This window comes from Cottoperca gobio, chromosome 23 (genome assembly GCF_900634415.1).
Source record: "Cottoperca gobio chromosome 23, fCotGob3.1, whole genome shotgun sequence".
NCBI lineage: Eukaryota > Metazoa > Chordata > Actinopteri > Perciformes > Bovichtidae > Cottoperca > Cottoperca gobio.
Genome location: NC_041377.1, coordinates 2,947,914 through 2,964,511, shown reverse-complemented (window position 1 = coordinate 2,964,511; position 16,598 = coordinate 2,947,914). Strand labels below are relative to the sequence as shown.

Genomic DNA, 16,598 nt, shown 5'->3' with positions numbered 1-16,598 from the left:
TCATTAACCTAAAAGTGCAGCTAATTTGGCGTAAAGAAAAAAAAAGGTAATTGTGTCACCCTATCCAAAACTACTCTATCAGCACAATATTTGCACAGTTGCAGAGTTTATCGTTCTCACACCTCTCCTCAGCAAAGAGCGAGTTCTTCTGATTATATCCTTAACCTATGGCAGGCACTGCAGAATAGCATAACCAAAACACAACATCCACCCCTGGTATGTCTCCATGGAGCGTGTCTGACATGCCCTACGTGCTTGTGTGGTGAATAGCAATGGGACCACCGACCCACAGCTTGATCTGTGAGCTGACAGCACCCATCCCCCCACACGCCCATCTGTGCTGCTCTGCATAGGCAAGCAGGCTTGGTGCATGCAGACACTCATGAGCGCTCACTACACAGCAGACACATGTGATTCACCAAGTTCATCTGCAGATCTGAATTGTTTTTTCTTTTTCTTTGGTGCTCAGCCTGCAGCAAGACGTAAACACATCCTTTGTCCTCAGGATGATAAGAGCCGGCTGCACCAGTTGGTTGTAGTCGATCATATTCATGTGTTCACATTAGGGCTTCTCTCTCGTCAGTGCAACTTCATGTCTGGTGTGCAGTTACACCACATGCCTTTAAACACTTCTCCTGGAAGGTAATTATCCCTCGTAAGTGGAGGTCAGTAGCTCTTAAAATGTGTTAGTGTCACTGCTGATGAATGGCCGTAGACAACTTCTTCAGTTGTGAAATGAAACCTGTGATCACTAACTGTAAACAAACCAGTTAAATTCACCTGGAAATAATAATAATTCGATTTTAAACATTATCAGTGCTTTAATACCACTAATATAACATTATTTGATTAGTTTATGGACTAATGTTACACACATGTAATGCCCATTTGTACACAAAACGTTTTCTACCACAGTGTAGAAATACTTACTTAAGTAAAATTACACAAAGTATTAGCATCAAAATATACTTAAAGTACCAAAAGTAACAGCTGAATCATGTATATGATATTACTGGATTATAATTAGTGATGCATTATTGTGTACATCACTTTGGTAAGAGTGGTAAAGGTGGGAGTAATGTTAATAACTTTATATACTGTTGGCTAGCTCAACCAATAATACAATATTATAATCTATTAGTTGATTTATATGTTGTACTAATAATATAAGTGACTAAAGCTGTAGTGCAGTAAAAAGTACCCTATTTGCCTCACAAATGTAGTACAAGTATTAGAGTACAGTAAAGTGTATAAGTATCTCAAAATGTATACTTAAGCTTGAGTACATTTACTTAGTTACATTCCACCACTGGCTAAATGACAGAAGTCATCGCTATAGAAGTTTGTATTTTCTTCACATACAGTATTAGGCTATTAGATTGTAATTAAATTTGTTGTATTAATATATTGTAATGTTATTGTATTGTGTATGGAATATTGTTTGGACCCAATTACATTCTATTACATCACAGGTCATTTTAGCAGACCCAATAATTTTATAATATAGGCCTAATATAATATAATATAATATAATATAATATAATATAATATAATATAATATAATATAATATAATATGATATATGTTGTATTATATTAACATCATAATTAGCTTTTGTCATGATTTCAGTATCAGAGCGACACCTCCTGGCAGAATAGCGACATTGCTTCCTGCGCGTTCACGGTGCGGTGGCGCGCACGCATCGCACAAGCGTACGTCTCGATTTACCAAAACAAGGAAGACGCGAGTCCGCCCCCTGTCTGTGTCAGCACAGCACCATGGACGTATTATGGTGCACTGAAATTCAGATATCATTCAAACAGCCGCTGTAACTTATTGATTATGGCTTTTAGGGATCCTGCACCAAGATTTAACATCTAAGTAGATGATAAAAGAGGTAAGATGAATTATAAATAAATGTTGTTGTGAAAGCTGTGCTGCTTTATTCAGACGAGAGACAGTCAATAGATTTATGTAAAAACATATTTATTAGTAATACTGTTCAGCAGCATATCTATCTGAATAGACACTGTATAGAAACCTTTAAAAACTCTTCTATTGTTTCGCTTTAGTATTGCAGTGCTTATACAGTGTGGAGATGTAAAGTGTATTATGTATAGCATTTACTGTAGGGTGTGTGTCGGGTGCATGATAAAAACCAAAAAGATTGCAAGCTATATAAATATATTTAATATTTAAATCATTAGTGTTAAATATGGGTGCCATTTAAATAATCCATTGTAATATTATTGACAATTTATTATGTTTTATTATCATTTTTTAACGGACAAAATAAACATTTGTTTTATATAAATTCTAATAAAACCTGAGATTATTATTATTTTAAAAATATTTTTTTTATTGCAATTTTATTTTATTTATAAATTTTAAATGAGGCAACACAGCTATAGAATTTTTTTTTTTTTTCATCTCAAATTAAGTAATTTGTGCTAATCTCTTTGAGTGATCGCAGACACTTGGAAACATTGTTTACTAATAAATCAGCTACTAATGAAGAGTGTGTTTTAATGTCTGCATCAAGTGTTACCGCACAATTCCAATGGTAGAAAGTAGCACCTGGTGGTATTTGCATGAAATGAATGTGTTTACACTTGATACATTATAATATTTGTATTATTATAAAGCCAAAAGTTGCAGACTGAGGTCCTGAATGTAACACTGTTGTTTAATTTGTGATGGAGGAGGTGGAGAGCAGCCCTGAACCTGAAGATGAGGCGTCTGTCACGGAGGAAAGCCCTGACCTTGGTAAGGGAGCTGGACGCCTTCCCTAAAGTGTCAGACAGCTACGTAGAGACCTCAGCCTCAGGAGGAACAGGTGGGCTACTCCCCTGAAAACAAAAAGACAACAACACAGTAAAGATAGCCGTAGCAGTAACCACCCTGTCTCATCCGCAGTGTCGCTGATCGCTTTTGCTGCCATGGCTCTTCTGGCTATCTTAGAGTTCTTTGTTTATAGAGACACTTGGATGAAGTATGAATATGAAGTCGACAAGGATTTTTCCAGGTTTGCTTTCTTTCAGAACTATAAAATGTTAATTATCACACGACACATTCTCCAAACTGACATTGTTGTCGCTCTTCTTTTTAATCACTTACAGTAAATTGAGAATAAACATCGACATTACAGTTGCCATGAAATGCCAGCGTGAGTATCCCGCGCTCTTTGTCATTCACGTAGATACATTTCTCATTGAAGTGCATTAATGGTGTAAGCATGTCTGTAACTGCAGATGTTGGAGCAGATATTCTGGACCTGGCTGAGACCATGATCACATCGAGCGGCCTCCAGTACGAGCCTGTGAGAGAAGCGTGCCTCCAAACACTAGCTCATGTTTCATGCATTATCTTTCCAGTTTAGAGATGTTGCTTTTCATAACGGCATCTCTTCTCTTCTGTATGTTTGTTCAGGTTATTTTTGAACTGACTCCACAACAGAGACTGTGGCAAAGGTAAGCTGTCATGACACCAGGCAGGGAGGTACTGGAGCAACAGGGTGTCTGCAAGTACTACAAACGTCTCATTTTACAGGCTTACGTGTAGATAATTATTACGTTTTATGTCTTGAATTCAGTTTGAAATGTTGCACATCTTCACTTGTAGGATATGAAACAATAGTCATGCTATCCTCTCATCGGACAGCTACTTTAACTTTCTTAATTTTAAGGTGATAAAACATTCCAGATGTAGTTTGTCTACAAGTATACGTTTGAGTTTTAAGTCTTGCATGTTGCCAATCAATGTGTTTGTCCTCAGGACGTTGCTTCTCATACAGAACAGGCTGAGAGAGGAACATGCTCTTCAGGAAGTCCTTTACAAAAGTCTCCTCAAAGGAGGTCCCACTGCGCTGCCCCCACGGTCAGTTACACACATACGAACACGGCATTCTCTTTTATGTGCTCACTTTTTCATTAATCTTCAAACAAAAAGTAAATCAAGTTTGATTTTCTGTAGATATTAAGCAGCTCGTTAGCTGGTAAACAATTAAAGGTGTAGTATGTAACTTCCAGATTTGTTTGGCTGATATGGTTACGCATCACCCTTGTGTCAGCGTTGTGGTGTTCTGTCATAAATCCAGTTTTAAGCCACATTTTAACAATACACTTTTTAGATCTTGGTCATTTTTAACTACATATCTTAACCGGATGAAGGATTTTAGTCATCGGACGTCTGCATCTTAAGTCATCAGAGCTTTATTCAGTGTTTTTACCGGTTTTAATCAGTTTGCTTTGGAGAGGAGGAGACCTCTGCGGATAATTCGGCCCTAACCCTAACCCTCCTGAGCGATGAACAATGCTGACAGCAAAGACGGCAAATGGTGGTGAAGAGAACAACTCCCACGATCCAACGCTAAGTCACAACGTCACCAAACTCCGTCTTCTGTAATTGTTTTGATTGAGAGACGTCTAGCAGCAGAAAATGACATATTGTGCGTTTAAAGAGTCAAATAATGTGCTTAATATGTGTGTGTTTGTGAAGGGAGGATGCCTCTATGGAGCCGCTCGATGCTTGCAGGATACACGGGCACGTCTACGTCAACAAGGTGGCAGGAAACCTACACATCACTGTGGGAAAGTAAGTATACAGAGGAATTGTCCAAAAGGTGCCGACAGATGTCACTAAAGGTCATTCAGGCTGTACAATCTGTACGTAACTATGTGGAGCTTTTGTTGACACCGGTCCTCTGATACATCTTGTGTGTTTTTCAGGCCCATTCACCATCCTCAGGGTCACGCACACATTGCAGCTTTTGTCAGCCACAATAGTACGTAACAGCTCTTCTAATTATGCCTGCATTATTATTGCATATAAGTTTTTTGAATAATCTGCTCATGGTGCAAACAAACAAAAGAGATGACAGACGTTTGCTGCATATATCTTCTACAGAGCGTTTTTTACAATGATATGATTAAATCCTGCATTTCTAGATATCTTTTAGTAATCACACTCACGCTTTATTCCTCATTCAAATGTTTATTCTAACCGATTCGTTGACAAACTTTAAACAGCACCTACATACAGGCCTACACGTGCAGAGTTCATTATTTCCAGCTTGTTTAGTGATTCTTCCACGGCCTAGATTGAACCCGAGCTTCTCTCTCATCTTTGAATTACAGCGTACAACTTCTCCCATCGAATAGACCATTTATCTTTTGGGGAGGCGATACCGGGTATCATCAATCCTCTGGATGGCACAGAGAAAATCACCTACAACCGTACGTTACTGCACGTATCAAGAGATAGGAGAGGATATAACATATGATGCCGGTTTCTTTTCCTGCTAAATTAATGATGTGTTGAGAAATTGATTGAATTATGAGTTGACTCAAATTGTCCTTAGCTCACCTTGGATGATAACGGCTAAGTGGGAATTATTGGACGGTTGCCTTTATGGCTAGCACTGTGATAGAGGTGATTAAGTTTCATTGAGAGTTTCTTCAGCTGTCGTTTCCACATGATTCCTTCTTGAAATTGATGGAAAAAAACCTAAAATGTTGAGTTTCTCCCACAGATAACCAGATGTTCCAGTATTTCATCACAGTGGTTCCAACCAGACTGAACACATACAAGATATCTGCAGACACGCACCAGTTTTCTGTGACTGAGCGGGTGAGTGAAAAGTAAATAAAACCCAATACCAAGAAGCGAGAGTATAAAGAGTTTAAGAGAAACCTGGGATAAAACTAACCAGCATACCGTCTGTTTTCAAGGAGCGAGTGATAAACCATGCAGCAGGCAGTCACGGCGTGTCCGGCGTCTTCATCAAGTACGACACCAGCTCTCTGATGGTGACGGTCAGCGAGCAGCACATGCCACTGTGGCAGTTCCTGGTGCGACTGTGCGGCATCATCGGGGGAATATTCTCCACGACAGGTAAGCCTGCTTTTTATTTGTTGGAAGGTCATTTCTTTTCTGTAAAAATGGATCACCAGTATTATATCTCTCTCAGGGCTTCTGTAGGTAAACACCGTCACATGGGAAGAATAAAATGCAACATAGGTAATATGTATATGGGACATCCAGCTGAAGTTACCTTGCAGCCCTGGATTCTGGCTTTCAAATACAAAGAACAAGTCATTTATAATCTAGTGCTGACTTAAACTGTGATTCTTTATGTGTGTGAACTCTTTAAAAGGCATGCTCCACGGGCTTGTTGGCTTCTGTTTCGATGTTATCTGCTGTCGCCTCAAACGTGGAGTCTACAGACCCAGAGATGTGAGTCTTTATCGCGTTCAGAATACAGGTTTCCTCTTGCTCCATAAACAGGCGGTCTCCATTACTGTAATATGAAACAGATCTAATAGACGCATCTGTACTGAATCTATTCCAGGATGTGCAGCTACACAACCAGACGAACAATCTGAACAATCACCAGACTCCTCTGGTGGCGGACGATGTCCCTCAGGAGTAGCAGTTTTTCAGTCACCAGCCTTTTCATCGTCAGCACGTCATGTGTTTTTCTACTGAAGGTAAAGACTGTGCTGTTAACTGATCAATCGTAACGTTTACATCAGATCATTGCACTTAAGGAACATGTGTTCCCTGTGACTGCTGTCATGAGTTTTTACACATTATTTCCTTCCTGTGAGGTTTGTTTGTTTAAAAACATTGTAGGCCTTCTGTTCAATTTGCTGTAAAAGCACATTTTACTGATCGTTTGTCATTCTGAATCCATTAAAGTTTAAAAGTCCACAAATTAAATACTAGTGAGGTTTTGTTTCAAAGCATTACATGTGTGGAGACACCTGAAGAGAATAAAGGACTGCAGAACTGTATCAGGGTTGAAAGAGTAAGTGATTAAGTATTGTACTTGTATTGAGGGGGATTTGCGAGAGACAGATAAAATACAAATTTGCATTAGTTGCGACCGGGTATGCAAATGCATCCACGCGTTCATGTATTCTCACACAGGTTGTGTGTGTGAGAGAATGCATGAACTGTCAAAGCGTAGTGAAGTATGAACATTTTGCATAATGTAACTAGATATCATCTTTTATTGCAGCCTCTGAGCAAACTCCATGCACACGCGTTAAACTGTAGGCCTTCTGCTATACAAGTGTAGCATCTAAGATGAGTTGTTGTGAAGTGCACGTACAGGGGAGCAAAACTCCATAACACCACCTGTATAATAACTCTTTAAGAACAATTCTGACGATACCTCTTCCTCACACAGGCCTCGATCGACTGCAGACATCGTTCATTATCCCCTTCTGAAATTAAGAGGACAGGGAGAATAAATACACCAGACGTTAGCTTTGCATAAACATTTATTAAGTCGTGTCCCTTTTTCTCCCATATAGGCTCGTGACTGTTACGTATTTGTATTCTGTCAAGAGCCACACACAACACTGTACACAGTTCCCTCATTTGTTTAGTACAAATCTGACTTGCCGGTCACATTTAACACTTTTGGTAGACTCTGTGGGAAGCTCTGTGGTGGAATCCTGTGAAGACACTCACCAAGCAAACATCAACAGTCGGATACAATTTTTGGTGGTCTATAAGAATAATATGTAATTCAACTATTTACAGGCCTTCCAAACTGGGATTCAATACCAGGAGGGCCCGAAACCCCTCCTTTAAAACCTAGCACTTTTGTGATTTAGGTCCAGACTGACATGTCGGTCAGTTGGTCTTAAAAATAGTAGTCCATATCCCCATCAGGTAAGGTTTGGCGAACCTCAAGGCTGCGTACTGGGTCCACTACTTTTCAGCATGATTTTTCACTCTTATGCAGACGACACTCAACTCTATATTGCAATAAATCGTAATAATTGCGCCATTCTCTGTCCTGTTTACTAGCTTTCAAAAGCAAAAAATATCTTATTTTATATTAGATTAAGCTGAAATGTTTCTGATTTAATTGAAAAACTGTAGCTTCTGCTTTATGTTCTTCCTTAACACATACATATATATGATCTTCTTCAGCCATGTTTGACAAACAAACCTCATGAAGTCTTCAGTATCCAGAGGCCTGCCTCAAGAACTAGTCTTCAGTCAATAGTTCCTTCATCTTTACATAAACCTGATGTTTGGCTGTTTCCTTGAGCACCGCTCCAGTTTGTGCCTCATGTATAAGCATTACATCAGTAACCATCCATTTCTCTGATAAATAATCACCCAGAAGGACGTTAAACAACTCTCACTGCTGCTCATCTGAAGGTATTTCTCGCAAGTTTCAGATTAGGAAACAGAGTTTACCAAGACAAAGACACTAGAAGAGAAATGGATGGTTACCACTGTGACTCAAATGTCACGCTAATACACCAAGCACAAACTGGGGCTGGGTCTCGATCTTTTAAGTGACCCATCTTCCCTACTCCACTAAATTGCCTGCTCCAACCTCACACACTATCTTGGACATGTAAATCACTGATATTAGACCCATTCCTTTGACTTCTTCATTTTGGATTTACTACATTAGCATTAGGCCTTTTAGAATGCTACTGTTGGCATGTCCAACCACTGCAACTTAATGTGAATTTGAAATGTTTCACCCGGTGGCTCCTATTTCACCCCCGGCTGTCAAAGGAGAGGTTTCCCTCTTTGAAATGTCTTTTGAGGTTCTGGGGGAGTTTGTCTTCTTGACTTGGGAACGGTTGAGCGACATTGTATGTGATACTGGGGCTATACAAATAAACTCAACTCTGATATATATAAAGAGAGAGAGAGTAGAGAGGAAAGCAGAGAGAGAGAGAGAGAGGGAAAAGAGAGAGAGAAGAGAGAGATTAAGAGAGAGAGAGAGAGAGAGAGAGAGAGGAAAAGAGAGATAAGAGAGAGGAAAGAGATGAGGAGAGCAGAGGAGAGAGAGAGAGAAGTAGAGAGAGTAGAGAGTGAGAGAGAAAAGAGGAAAAGAAGAGAGTAGGAAGAGAGAGAGAGAGAGAGAGAGAGGAGAGAGAAAAGAGAAAAGAGAGAGAGAGAGAGAGAGAGAGGAGAGAGAGAGAGAGAGAAGGAGGAGAGAGAGAGAAAGAGAAGAGGAGAGAGAGAGAGAGAGAGAGAGAGAGGGGAGAGAGAGAGAGAGGGAGAGAGAGAGGGGAGAGAGAGAGAGAGAGAGAAGAGAGAGAGGAAGAAGAGAGAGAGAGAGAGAGGGAAGAGAGAGAGAGAGAGAGAGAGGAAGAGAGAGAGAGAGAACAGGGAAGAGAGAGAGAACAGGGAAAGAGGAGAGAGAGAGAGAGGAAAGAGGAGAGAGAGAGGGGAAGAGAAGAGGGGAGAGAGAGAGAAAGAGAGAGAAAAGAGGAGAGGAAAAGAGAGAGAGAAGAGGGAAGAGAGAGAGAGAAAAGAGGAGAGAGAGAAAAGAGGAGAGAGAGAAAGAGGAGAGAGAGGAAAGAGAAGAGAGAGAGAGAGGAAAGAGGGAGAGAGAGGAAGGAGAGAGAGAGAGAGAGAGAGAGAGAGGAAATAGAGAGAGAGAGAGAGGAAAGAGAGGAGCAGGGAGATATAAGAGAGGAAACATAGTATAGATGATAAAGTAGATTAAAAGATATATAGTATATGAGAAAATTATATAGATTATAGGGGAGATTAAAAATATGTAATTAGATTAAAATATTATATATATATATTAAAATAGGAGAGTATATATATAAATATTTATAGTGATAGAGTATATTATATATATAAATATATATATTTAATTATATTATATTATATATATAAATATATTATATATATATTATATATATAAATATATTATATTAAAATATTATATATATATATATATATATATATATATATATATATATATAATACACTGCCAAGGTCTACCACATATATCAGACGAGCCTTAGACGCAAGTATAAAGATGTAAAAGTAGTAAACTTAGTTTCAGTACAAACTGCTGTACAAAACAGGCAAAAAGTGGATGAGCATTCAAACAAACAAAGGTTTACGTTCAGAGACATGGTGACATTATGGTTTGCGACGGGAAAAAAGTGACAACCTAGATGGCAGATTTGTATGTTTCGGTATATGTAGTGATACTGTCGTCTTGTGTGGTCAGAACTTAAGTTTTTAGTCTCAATCTGCAGATTGGCCTCGAGACAGCTTACCAGTTTTTGGATGTAATCTTCAAAAGGCAGTAGATGCACGTAATGCAAGACATACAGACATCCAAATCAACTGCGTATTAAAGAGAGGAATTGGAAATCCTCACAGTAAAAAACAGAGAACCAAAATAATCTTATAGAAATCGTCCTCCAGTGAAGCACTGCCGTATTTCAAGTATGAAAAAAATAATAATCACAAGGCAAGGCAATGTACCTAGATTCAAGAGGATGGAAGAGATGAGGTGGAGAAGAAATGGAAGTCACACAAAAGGCTTATTGTTGCATATATAATTGGCCGCTTTGAGACGAAATCGGTGGGTACAAAATGAACACTTTTCTTTTGGACGGAGTCTGGTGACTGAACAGTGCAGGTACTGATGAAACATTTCCAAACTTAACAAATAATTCATGGCTCGCAGACCTCTTTTATCCCTTTGGAGTGCTTCACACAACTGCAGCCTCCCACCTGTCGAGAGCCCCCAGCTAATCCACACAGAAAGGAGGATTTAGAGTGTCCTTCGTGGACGGTCAGAGTCTCAGATGTTGCATGCTGCTGACAGCTAAAGGCGAGGGCTGCCGTCTCTGCAATGAGGTGGCGAGGAAGACTCAGTTGGTTATGGTGCTGGATGCGCGGAAGTAGGAGAGGAACTTGAAACAGAGGCTGACCACAAAGTACCAGATGTTTCTGGCCATCTGGGAGCGAGCGATAAACACTCTCCAGATGAAAACGACTAACAGGGTGTTGAAGGTGTAGCGGATGTTCCTCAGTCTGGGGAAGAGGAACGAGACAGGAAGTCACGTGAAGGTTTTAAACATGCAGAGAGAATGATGAAACATTGTATGCAAGTGATTGAAGTCTCTTATGTCACCACCATCAGCTAATTTATCTTGTGTTTTATGCCATTAAAAGTTTTTATTTTTGCGTTTAAGTTGACTTTTCTCCAAAAAAGGATTGTTATTAAGACAATGTTGCAATAAAATGACAAGAAAGCTGTTCTTCTTGAGACATGTATGCATAATGTGATAGCAAAGTTCATCTCTGCTGAACTGAATGATGTTTCTTTGTGTCTTTGTGTCTCCATGTTGCATTGTATTGTCGACTTACTTCCTCAGGTGCTGCCTGGCAGCAGGAATGTCAGACATGTCTTCATTCAGGACGTACTTCTTGGTGCCGATGCAATAATTCTCAATGTACTCGGGCCAGTTCAGCTGGCGCACATCAAAGTTAAAGGTCTGCAAGATAGAAAAGATGGTGAGCAGGGAGTCCAGACAAAGTGAAATCCCCCTCTCCCTCACTAGATGGAGCAACAGACTCCCTCACACTATTATAATGAAGAGAGCAGAGGGGAGATTCTCCAGACTGCTTAGTCTCTCAATCACATGTCTTCAATGTGGAGCCAATTTTAACGACTTTATTTACTACTGGGTAGTTTAAGCTACAGCAATTATTCATGCTTTGTATGACTGGTCATTTAAAAACAATAAAAAGTCCAATATTTCCATCTGATATGTAGTAAAATATAAGTATAAAGTGGCGTGACAGTAGAAGTACTTAAGGACTGAAGTGTGCTTTAACTGTACCTTAAATTTGTTGTAACCTGAGTAGAGCGTCAGGTGGGTGAGACGCCGTTTATAACCACTATTTATATTTCAGATGAAGCATTCAGACTGGGTCAAAAAGAAATCTGGTTCCTAAATAAGTTTAGAAAGCAGAACATGTTTGTGGACGAGCGTACCCTCCTGTCCTCTGGGGTTAGCTGGCTCATCAGCATGCTCATGTTCTCAGAGTTCCACTCCCAGTCCCGGCTGCTGAAGTACTCCAGCAGGCCGATGGCCTTGTGCAGACGGTTGAAGATGCGCATCATCCTACAGCGAGAGAGAGAGAGGAGGTAGGGTCAGAGGTCACCACACACTTCTCTTAGATTTCAAGTAGGACAGATAGCGGTGAGTCTTACTGCGGCTTTTGTCCAGAGAGACGCAGGACGAAGTCGTAGATGAGGGCTGGGAACTTGTGGCTGACCAGGATCCAGTACTGGTTCATCAGGTAGTTGGAGGTGATGTTGGCGTTGGGCCGACGGAAAGCCTGATCCAGCGGGTTCCTCTTGAAGGACGACATCACATGGTGCTCTGCAAAAATAGTGCATCGTTTAGAGGATTAATTAGACGACACAAACTGAATTTCTCTCTGATTACATCAGCTGTACAATAAAACCTGTTAAGGTCCGACTCGGTTTACAAATACAAAGAGCTGGAAATGTCTGTGTGTGTGTGTGTGAGTGTGTGAGTGTGTGTGTGAGTGTCACCAGGTATTTATTTGTGGGCTTTGTGACTTGACTGTAACGGTAATAAACACATATATTCAAGGATCATGACTTCCAGGAGCCACGGCTGTCTTTAATCTCAACGTGACTTTCAGCTCTGGTTCTTGGGGAGGCAGAAAGCAGCTCCACAATGACTCCCCCCCCCACTGGGCAGCACACCCCCCCTCCCTCCCTCTTCCTCCTTATCCTCCTCCCTCCTCCTCCTTATCCTCCCAGAATCCAGCAGCAGCATCCACTGATGCAGAGAGCAGCCATGTGACCGCAGACATTACATCACACTCAGCACGCAAACTAGGCCTTGCACCGTTCGTTTCCATGGAAACAGACATGTAGTGGTTGCAGGGGCAGAGATGAGCAGATCCGAGGTGACAGCCAGCTGTGGCTCGGCCCCTCTCGCCGCCTGGAGTACCGCCGCTAACCTTGAGCTGCCCTCCGAGCTCTGGGAGAGTGACGAGAAACTAAAGAGGGCTAAAGTACCCACAATTCTTTGCAAGCAACAAGGAGCTGGAGCCTCCTTGTTTATATTTCATAACTCATCATTGGGTCCATTTCATCTGAAGTCTTTTGCTCTCCTCTGACCATTGTGGTTTAGATTAGCTTCATTCCTACATCTCATTGGGGCCGGCGAGATTAGAGAGAACACGGTTCCTCTTCCATTGCAGCGAGTTGCAGCGATGAGACTTAATCCCGCTACGAGCCATCTGGTAGTAATTTCCTGGGTGAAGCGAGCATGTTTGCTAATCTGAGAGGGAAATGGGAAAGAGAGGGTCCCTTGTCAACCCACCAGCTTGACATCCACAGCCCTGTAAACCCACTGCATCAGCTGACTGCTGCGGTGGAAACAATGCACGGTTTCACTTTTCATCGCCGTTATCGTGACCTCAGTTATCACAAACCATAAAGGCTCCGAGCGGCACCAATTCATGTCAACTGCACCTAAACACATCTGCATTAAGAGCAGAGAGATAGGGATACTAATAACAAACATGGTAGGATGTAATAACAGACATGTTTAAACTATTTGAAAGATGAGATCAGAGACAGCTCATGAATACGTTTGTGCTCGCTCTGTGAGGCCGTACTGGCACACAGTGGTGCTTTGAGCTAAATGCTAACGTCAGCATGCTAACGTTAGTAAAGTAGAACATTTACCGTGTGCACCATCTTAGCACACACACACATACACACACACACACACACACACACACACCAGCAGGTGGCAGACTCTCTCCACAAGAGCCCCAACCACAAACAACTCGACTACATCACAGGGCGGTTATGTCACAACACCGGCGTATTGATTTGACATAAGGATGATCGGGGGAACTAATTGTAGGATTCATTCCAGCAGGCGCAGACAAAACCGCTCCATAAATATCCGCCTGCAGCGACAGCTTTCTACGACCTTTAAGGAAGACAACAAACAATGTGCCTACCGATCTCTCCCCAGTGGAACGGGTTGATGCCGCCGGTCGTGCAGTTGTACACCAGAGCTGATTTAGGTCTGCAAGGTGTGGGAGAAGAAGATCATAATAATACCAACACAAACAGATGGTCTGCACCAGTAGGAAGCTGTGACACTATAGTGCTTTAAGTTACAGGTCGTTGAGTGTATATTATAACACAAGAGGAGTCAATACTTAACTTTCATCTTTCTGTTTTTCTGTTTTCCTTCTGAAAGTAAGTACAGGTGGTCAGGTACATAAACACCTCACAGCTGGTAATCTTCATGCATTACTACATTTGTGAGCCATCATCCATTTTCCCCTTTATGAAATACATTTGTTTGTAATTTCAGATATAAAAACCACAATATTTTTAGGTTTATTGTAGCTATTATTCTACATCTATGATATTATCATAGTGTTCCACTCAGATCCCCCCCCCCCCCCCGCCACACATTCTCTCCAGCATGAAATCTGAAGTAGTGATTGAGACATTTCCAAGGAAAACGTTCGTCACGACCCACAAATAGTCCGTTCCTTTGCACAGACTGGCTAATTATTTTACCAACTTCAGTCTGGTTGGCTGGTTTACTTTACCCTCACGGATACAATAGATTCTTTCCCCCCCACGTTTCCCAAATGTATCTGTTAATATCAACCAAAAGCTTGTTTGTTCTCCTTCAGATGTGTGTGTGTTGTAGCCTGGAGGACACACACGTCTTCATTATCTGTTGATGCGACCGCTGCTTCTGTAGCAGCACCAGATTTTACAGTTTGGACTGTTGGACCCTCATCACAAAGTACCTTTTCTTGCTTTTCTCACTTCTTTTCTAACTTTAGACTTTAGGCAATAAAGATGCTTGTTACATTTTAATGGCTTTCCAACAGCGTGCCAGCAGAAACTTTCTACCAGCAAAACTAACAGTTTGAATTGCATCTGTGGTCTGGGTTCATTATGTCAGGAAGTATTCCAGTCTTATAATTTAGCTTTATGTAGACGCATAGCATTAAACACAAAATAAGTTCAGCACACTAATTAAAGACTATTGTCAGGTAAAGGTTAAAGATGCTTGACGAGCGTATATAAATATGCACATAGATGAATAGATGATAGAAATCTACACATTCACACACACAGTGCGCACTAAGAAGAACCAGATATATTCAGAACTGGGTCTGGCACCAACCTGTGGACCGCAGTGTACCAGCCAGCAGCCAGTGTGAGGTTGATGACCATGTCCACGGGGATCAGGTCAGCGACCGCGTCGTTGTTGGCTCTCATGGTGCGCAGGATCCCCTTTCCAGCCTGATTACAGAAGAACGCTCAGTCGTACGACTCCAACACGTGTCTGTGCGTCTAAAAGCTTTAAAAGTAACGCTTTTACTTACGGCGATGAAGACTCCACTCGGCCCGTTGAAGTTGTCGATCCAACCCTGTAAGTGTAAGAGAAGAGGAAACGTGTAAATCCTTTAGAGATGAAACATTTGTATGCGAACATGTATACATCATTTATTTTTTTGAATGACCTAAAAAGATGCTATACATCGTGATATACATCGTGATCAAGATATGAGGTGACCTATGTGACGTGTGAAGGTGATGTTACTTCCTGTGGTGGGAGAACAAGGGGACGCCGGGAAGCCGTGATTGTCGACTTCAATTAGAGTGCATTAAAAATGGATGAAACCACTGGTTTACAGACTGCAGCAGTTTCCAACGTGGGGGCTGGAGAGCCATTGTTGGGTGGAGGCTGAGGCTTGTCCAGAGTCTAATAATATGCTCTGGTGCAGATAAAGAGCAAAGATGAACAGGCCAGAGGGGGGGGTTTCAGCAGCAGCTACAATCTGTTGATGGCGTCATGCCCGGATAAAGTGGCAGATAGATCGTTGACTTTATATTTTGCATCAACATGTTGGTCGTCTTCTTGGTCGACATGGAGTCACACAACTGGATGCATATTGTGGTTGTAAACCCAGCACACATAAACACAATCATATAAATAGACAGTCCCATCCCCCCCCCCTCTCCCCCTCGCCTCACAGCGCCTACTGGCACAAGCTGCCAAGGCGATTGCATGGCCAAGCGTGAGTGAGGCCTTTTGAAGAGACGATGCCAGGCCGGGCTTACAACTGAAGGCAGAGCCGCACAAGGCCTGCATCGCCCTGATGCCAGAGAAACAAGGACTTCCCTGATTTCTTGCTGTATTTTCATTTAGGCAGCATCGTATCTAAATCTCTCACGGCACCTTTGATTATTTCACGGGAACGTTTTGAACGACCTTAAAAGAGAAGCTCTCATCTCACTGCAACAGTAAACAAGCTCAACAAGGGACAGTTTATTATTTTAACATATTATTTGAACTGTCCCTTTAAAAAAAAAAAAAAAAAGGCAGAATCACCTACAGCCAATGGAAACGCTATTATTTTTCAATAATCTTTAAGCCTAAGGACATAAAGATATCCTCGTGAAGTGCAAGTCTCTAAAAGAGAAGATCATTATTTCTGACCCACATTGCAGCATCCTTGCCTCCACTCTCTCCTCAGTTATAAAACATCTTCACAGCACTAGGAAACACGTTAGTTTTCTAATGTTGCAAAAGGTTTCACATACATCCCTAATGTTGTTGAGAATAAAGCCTTTATTTTGATTTAAACATTACTAGATTGTTCTTTCGCCAAGTTAAAGCTTCAATTATGTGAACAAATCTGTAAAGAATGACAGATTGAGTGTTTAAAAAGTCAAATAGAGGGCTGCCATTTTTTATTTACTTC

The 16,598-nt window shown here is 41.2% G+C and overlaps 1 protein-coding gene and 1 pseudogene across 3 annotated transcripts; one reads left to right on the top strand and one right to left on the bottom strand.

Moving 5' to 3' along the window:
- Positions 1-1,760: 1,760 nt before the first annotated feature.
- LOC115028122 (endoplasmic reticulum-Golgi intermediate compartment protein 2-like) lies at positions 1,761-7,647 on the top strand. Of its 3 annotated transcripts, XR_003834517.1 has the most exons (15): positions 1,761-1,896; positions 2,702-2,835; positions 2,916-3,024; positions 3,119-3,165; positions 3,251-3,318; positions 3,429-3,469; positions 3,774-3,875; positions 4,497-4,592; positions 4,727-4,782; positions 5,135-5,233; positions 5,530-5,627; positions 5,729-5,891; positions 6,154-6,233; positions 6,349-6,487; positions 7,192-7,647. XR_003834517.1 is itself a non-coding variant. In XM_029461552.1 (14 exons), exons 1-14 carry the CDS (start codon positions 1,885-1,887, stop codon positions 6,427-6,429), a joined length of 1,116 nt encoding a protein of 371 aa, XP_029317412.1. In that variant the 5' UTR covers positions 1,761-1,884; the 3' UTR covers positions 6,430-6,719. The 3 variants fall into 3 exon arrangements, 2 of the variants coding, with proteins under 2 accessions (XP_029317412.1, XP_029317411.1); XM_029461552.1 differs by lacking the exon at positions 7,192-7,647 and having other exon boundaries at positions 2,702-2,765; positions 6,349-6,719; XM_029461551.1 differs by lacking the exon at positions 7,192-7,647 and having other exon boundaries at positions 6,349-6,719.
- A 2,686-nt stretch (positions 7,648-10,333) lies between these two features.
- Positions 10,334-16,598, bottom strand: part of LOC115028121 (fatty acyl-CoA reductase 1-like) — a 33,683-nt pseudogene continuing 27,418 nt past the window's right edge.

Bases quoted from the DNA above. Each gene is read 5' to 3' on its own strand.
- LOC115028122 (XM_029461551.1), top strand. From the start codon at position 2,730: ATGAGGCGTCTGTCACGGAGGAAAGCCCTGACCTTGGTAAGGGAGCTG. The intron at 2,836-2,915 runs GTGGGCTACTCC...TCTCATCCGCAG, and splicing joins CTCAGCCTCAGGAGGAACAG to TGTCGCTGATCGCTTTTGCT. The intron at 3,319-3,428 runs GTGAGAGAAGCG...ATGTTTGTTCAG, and splicing joins GCGGCCTCCAGTACGAGCCT to GTTATTTTTGAACTGACTCC.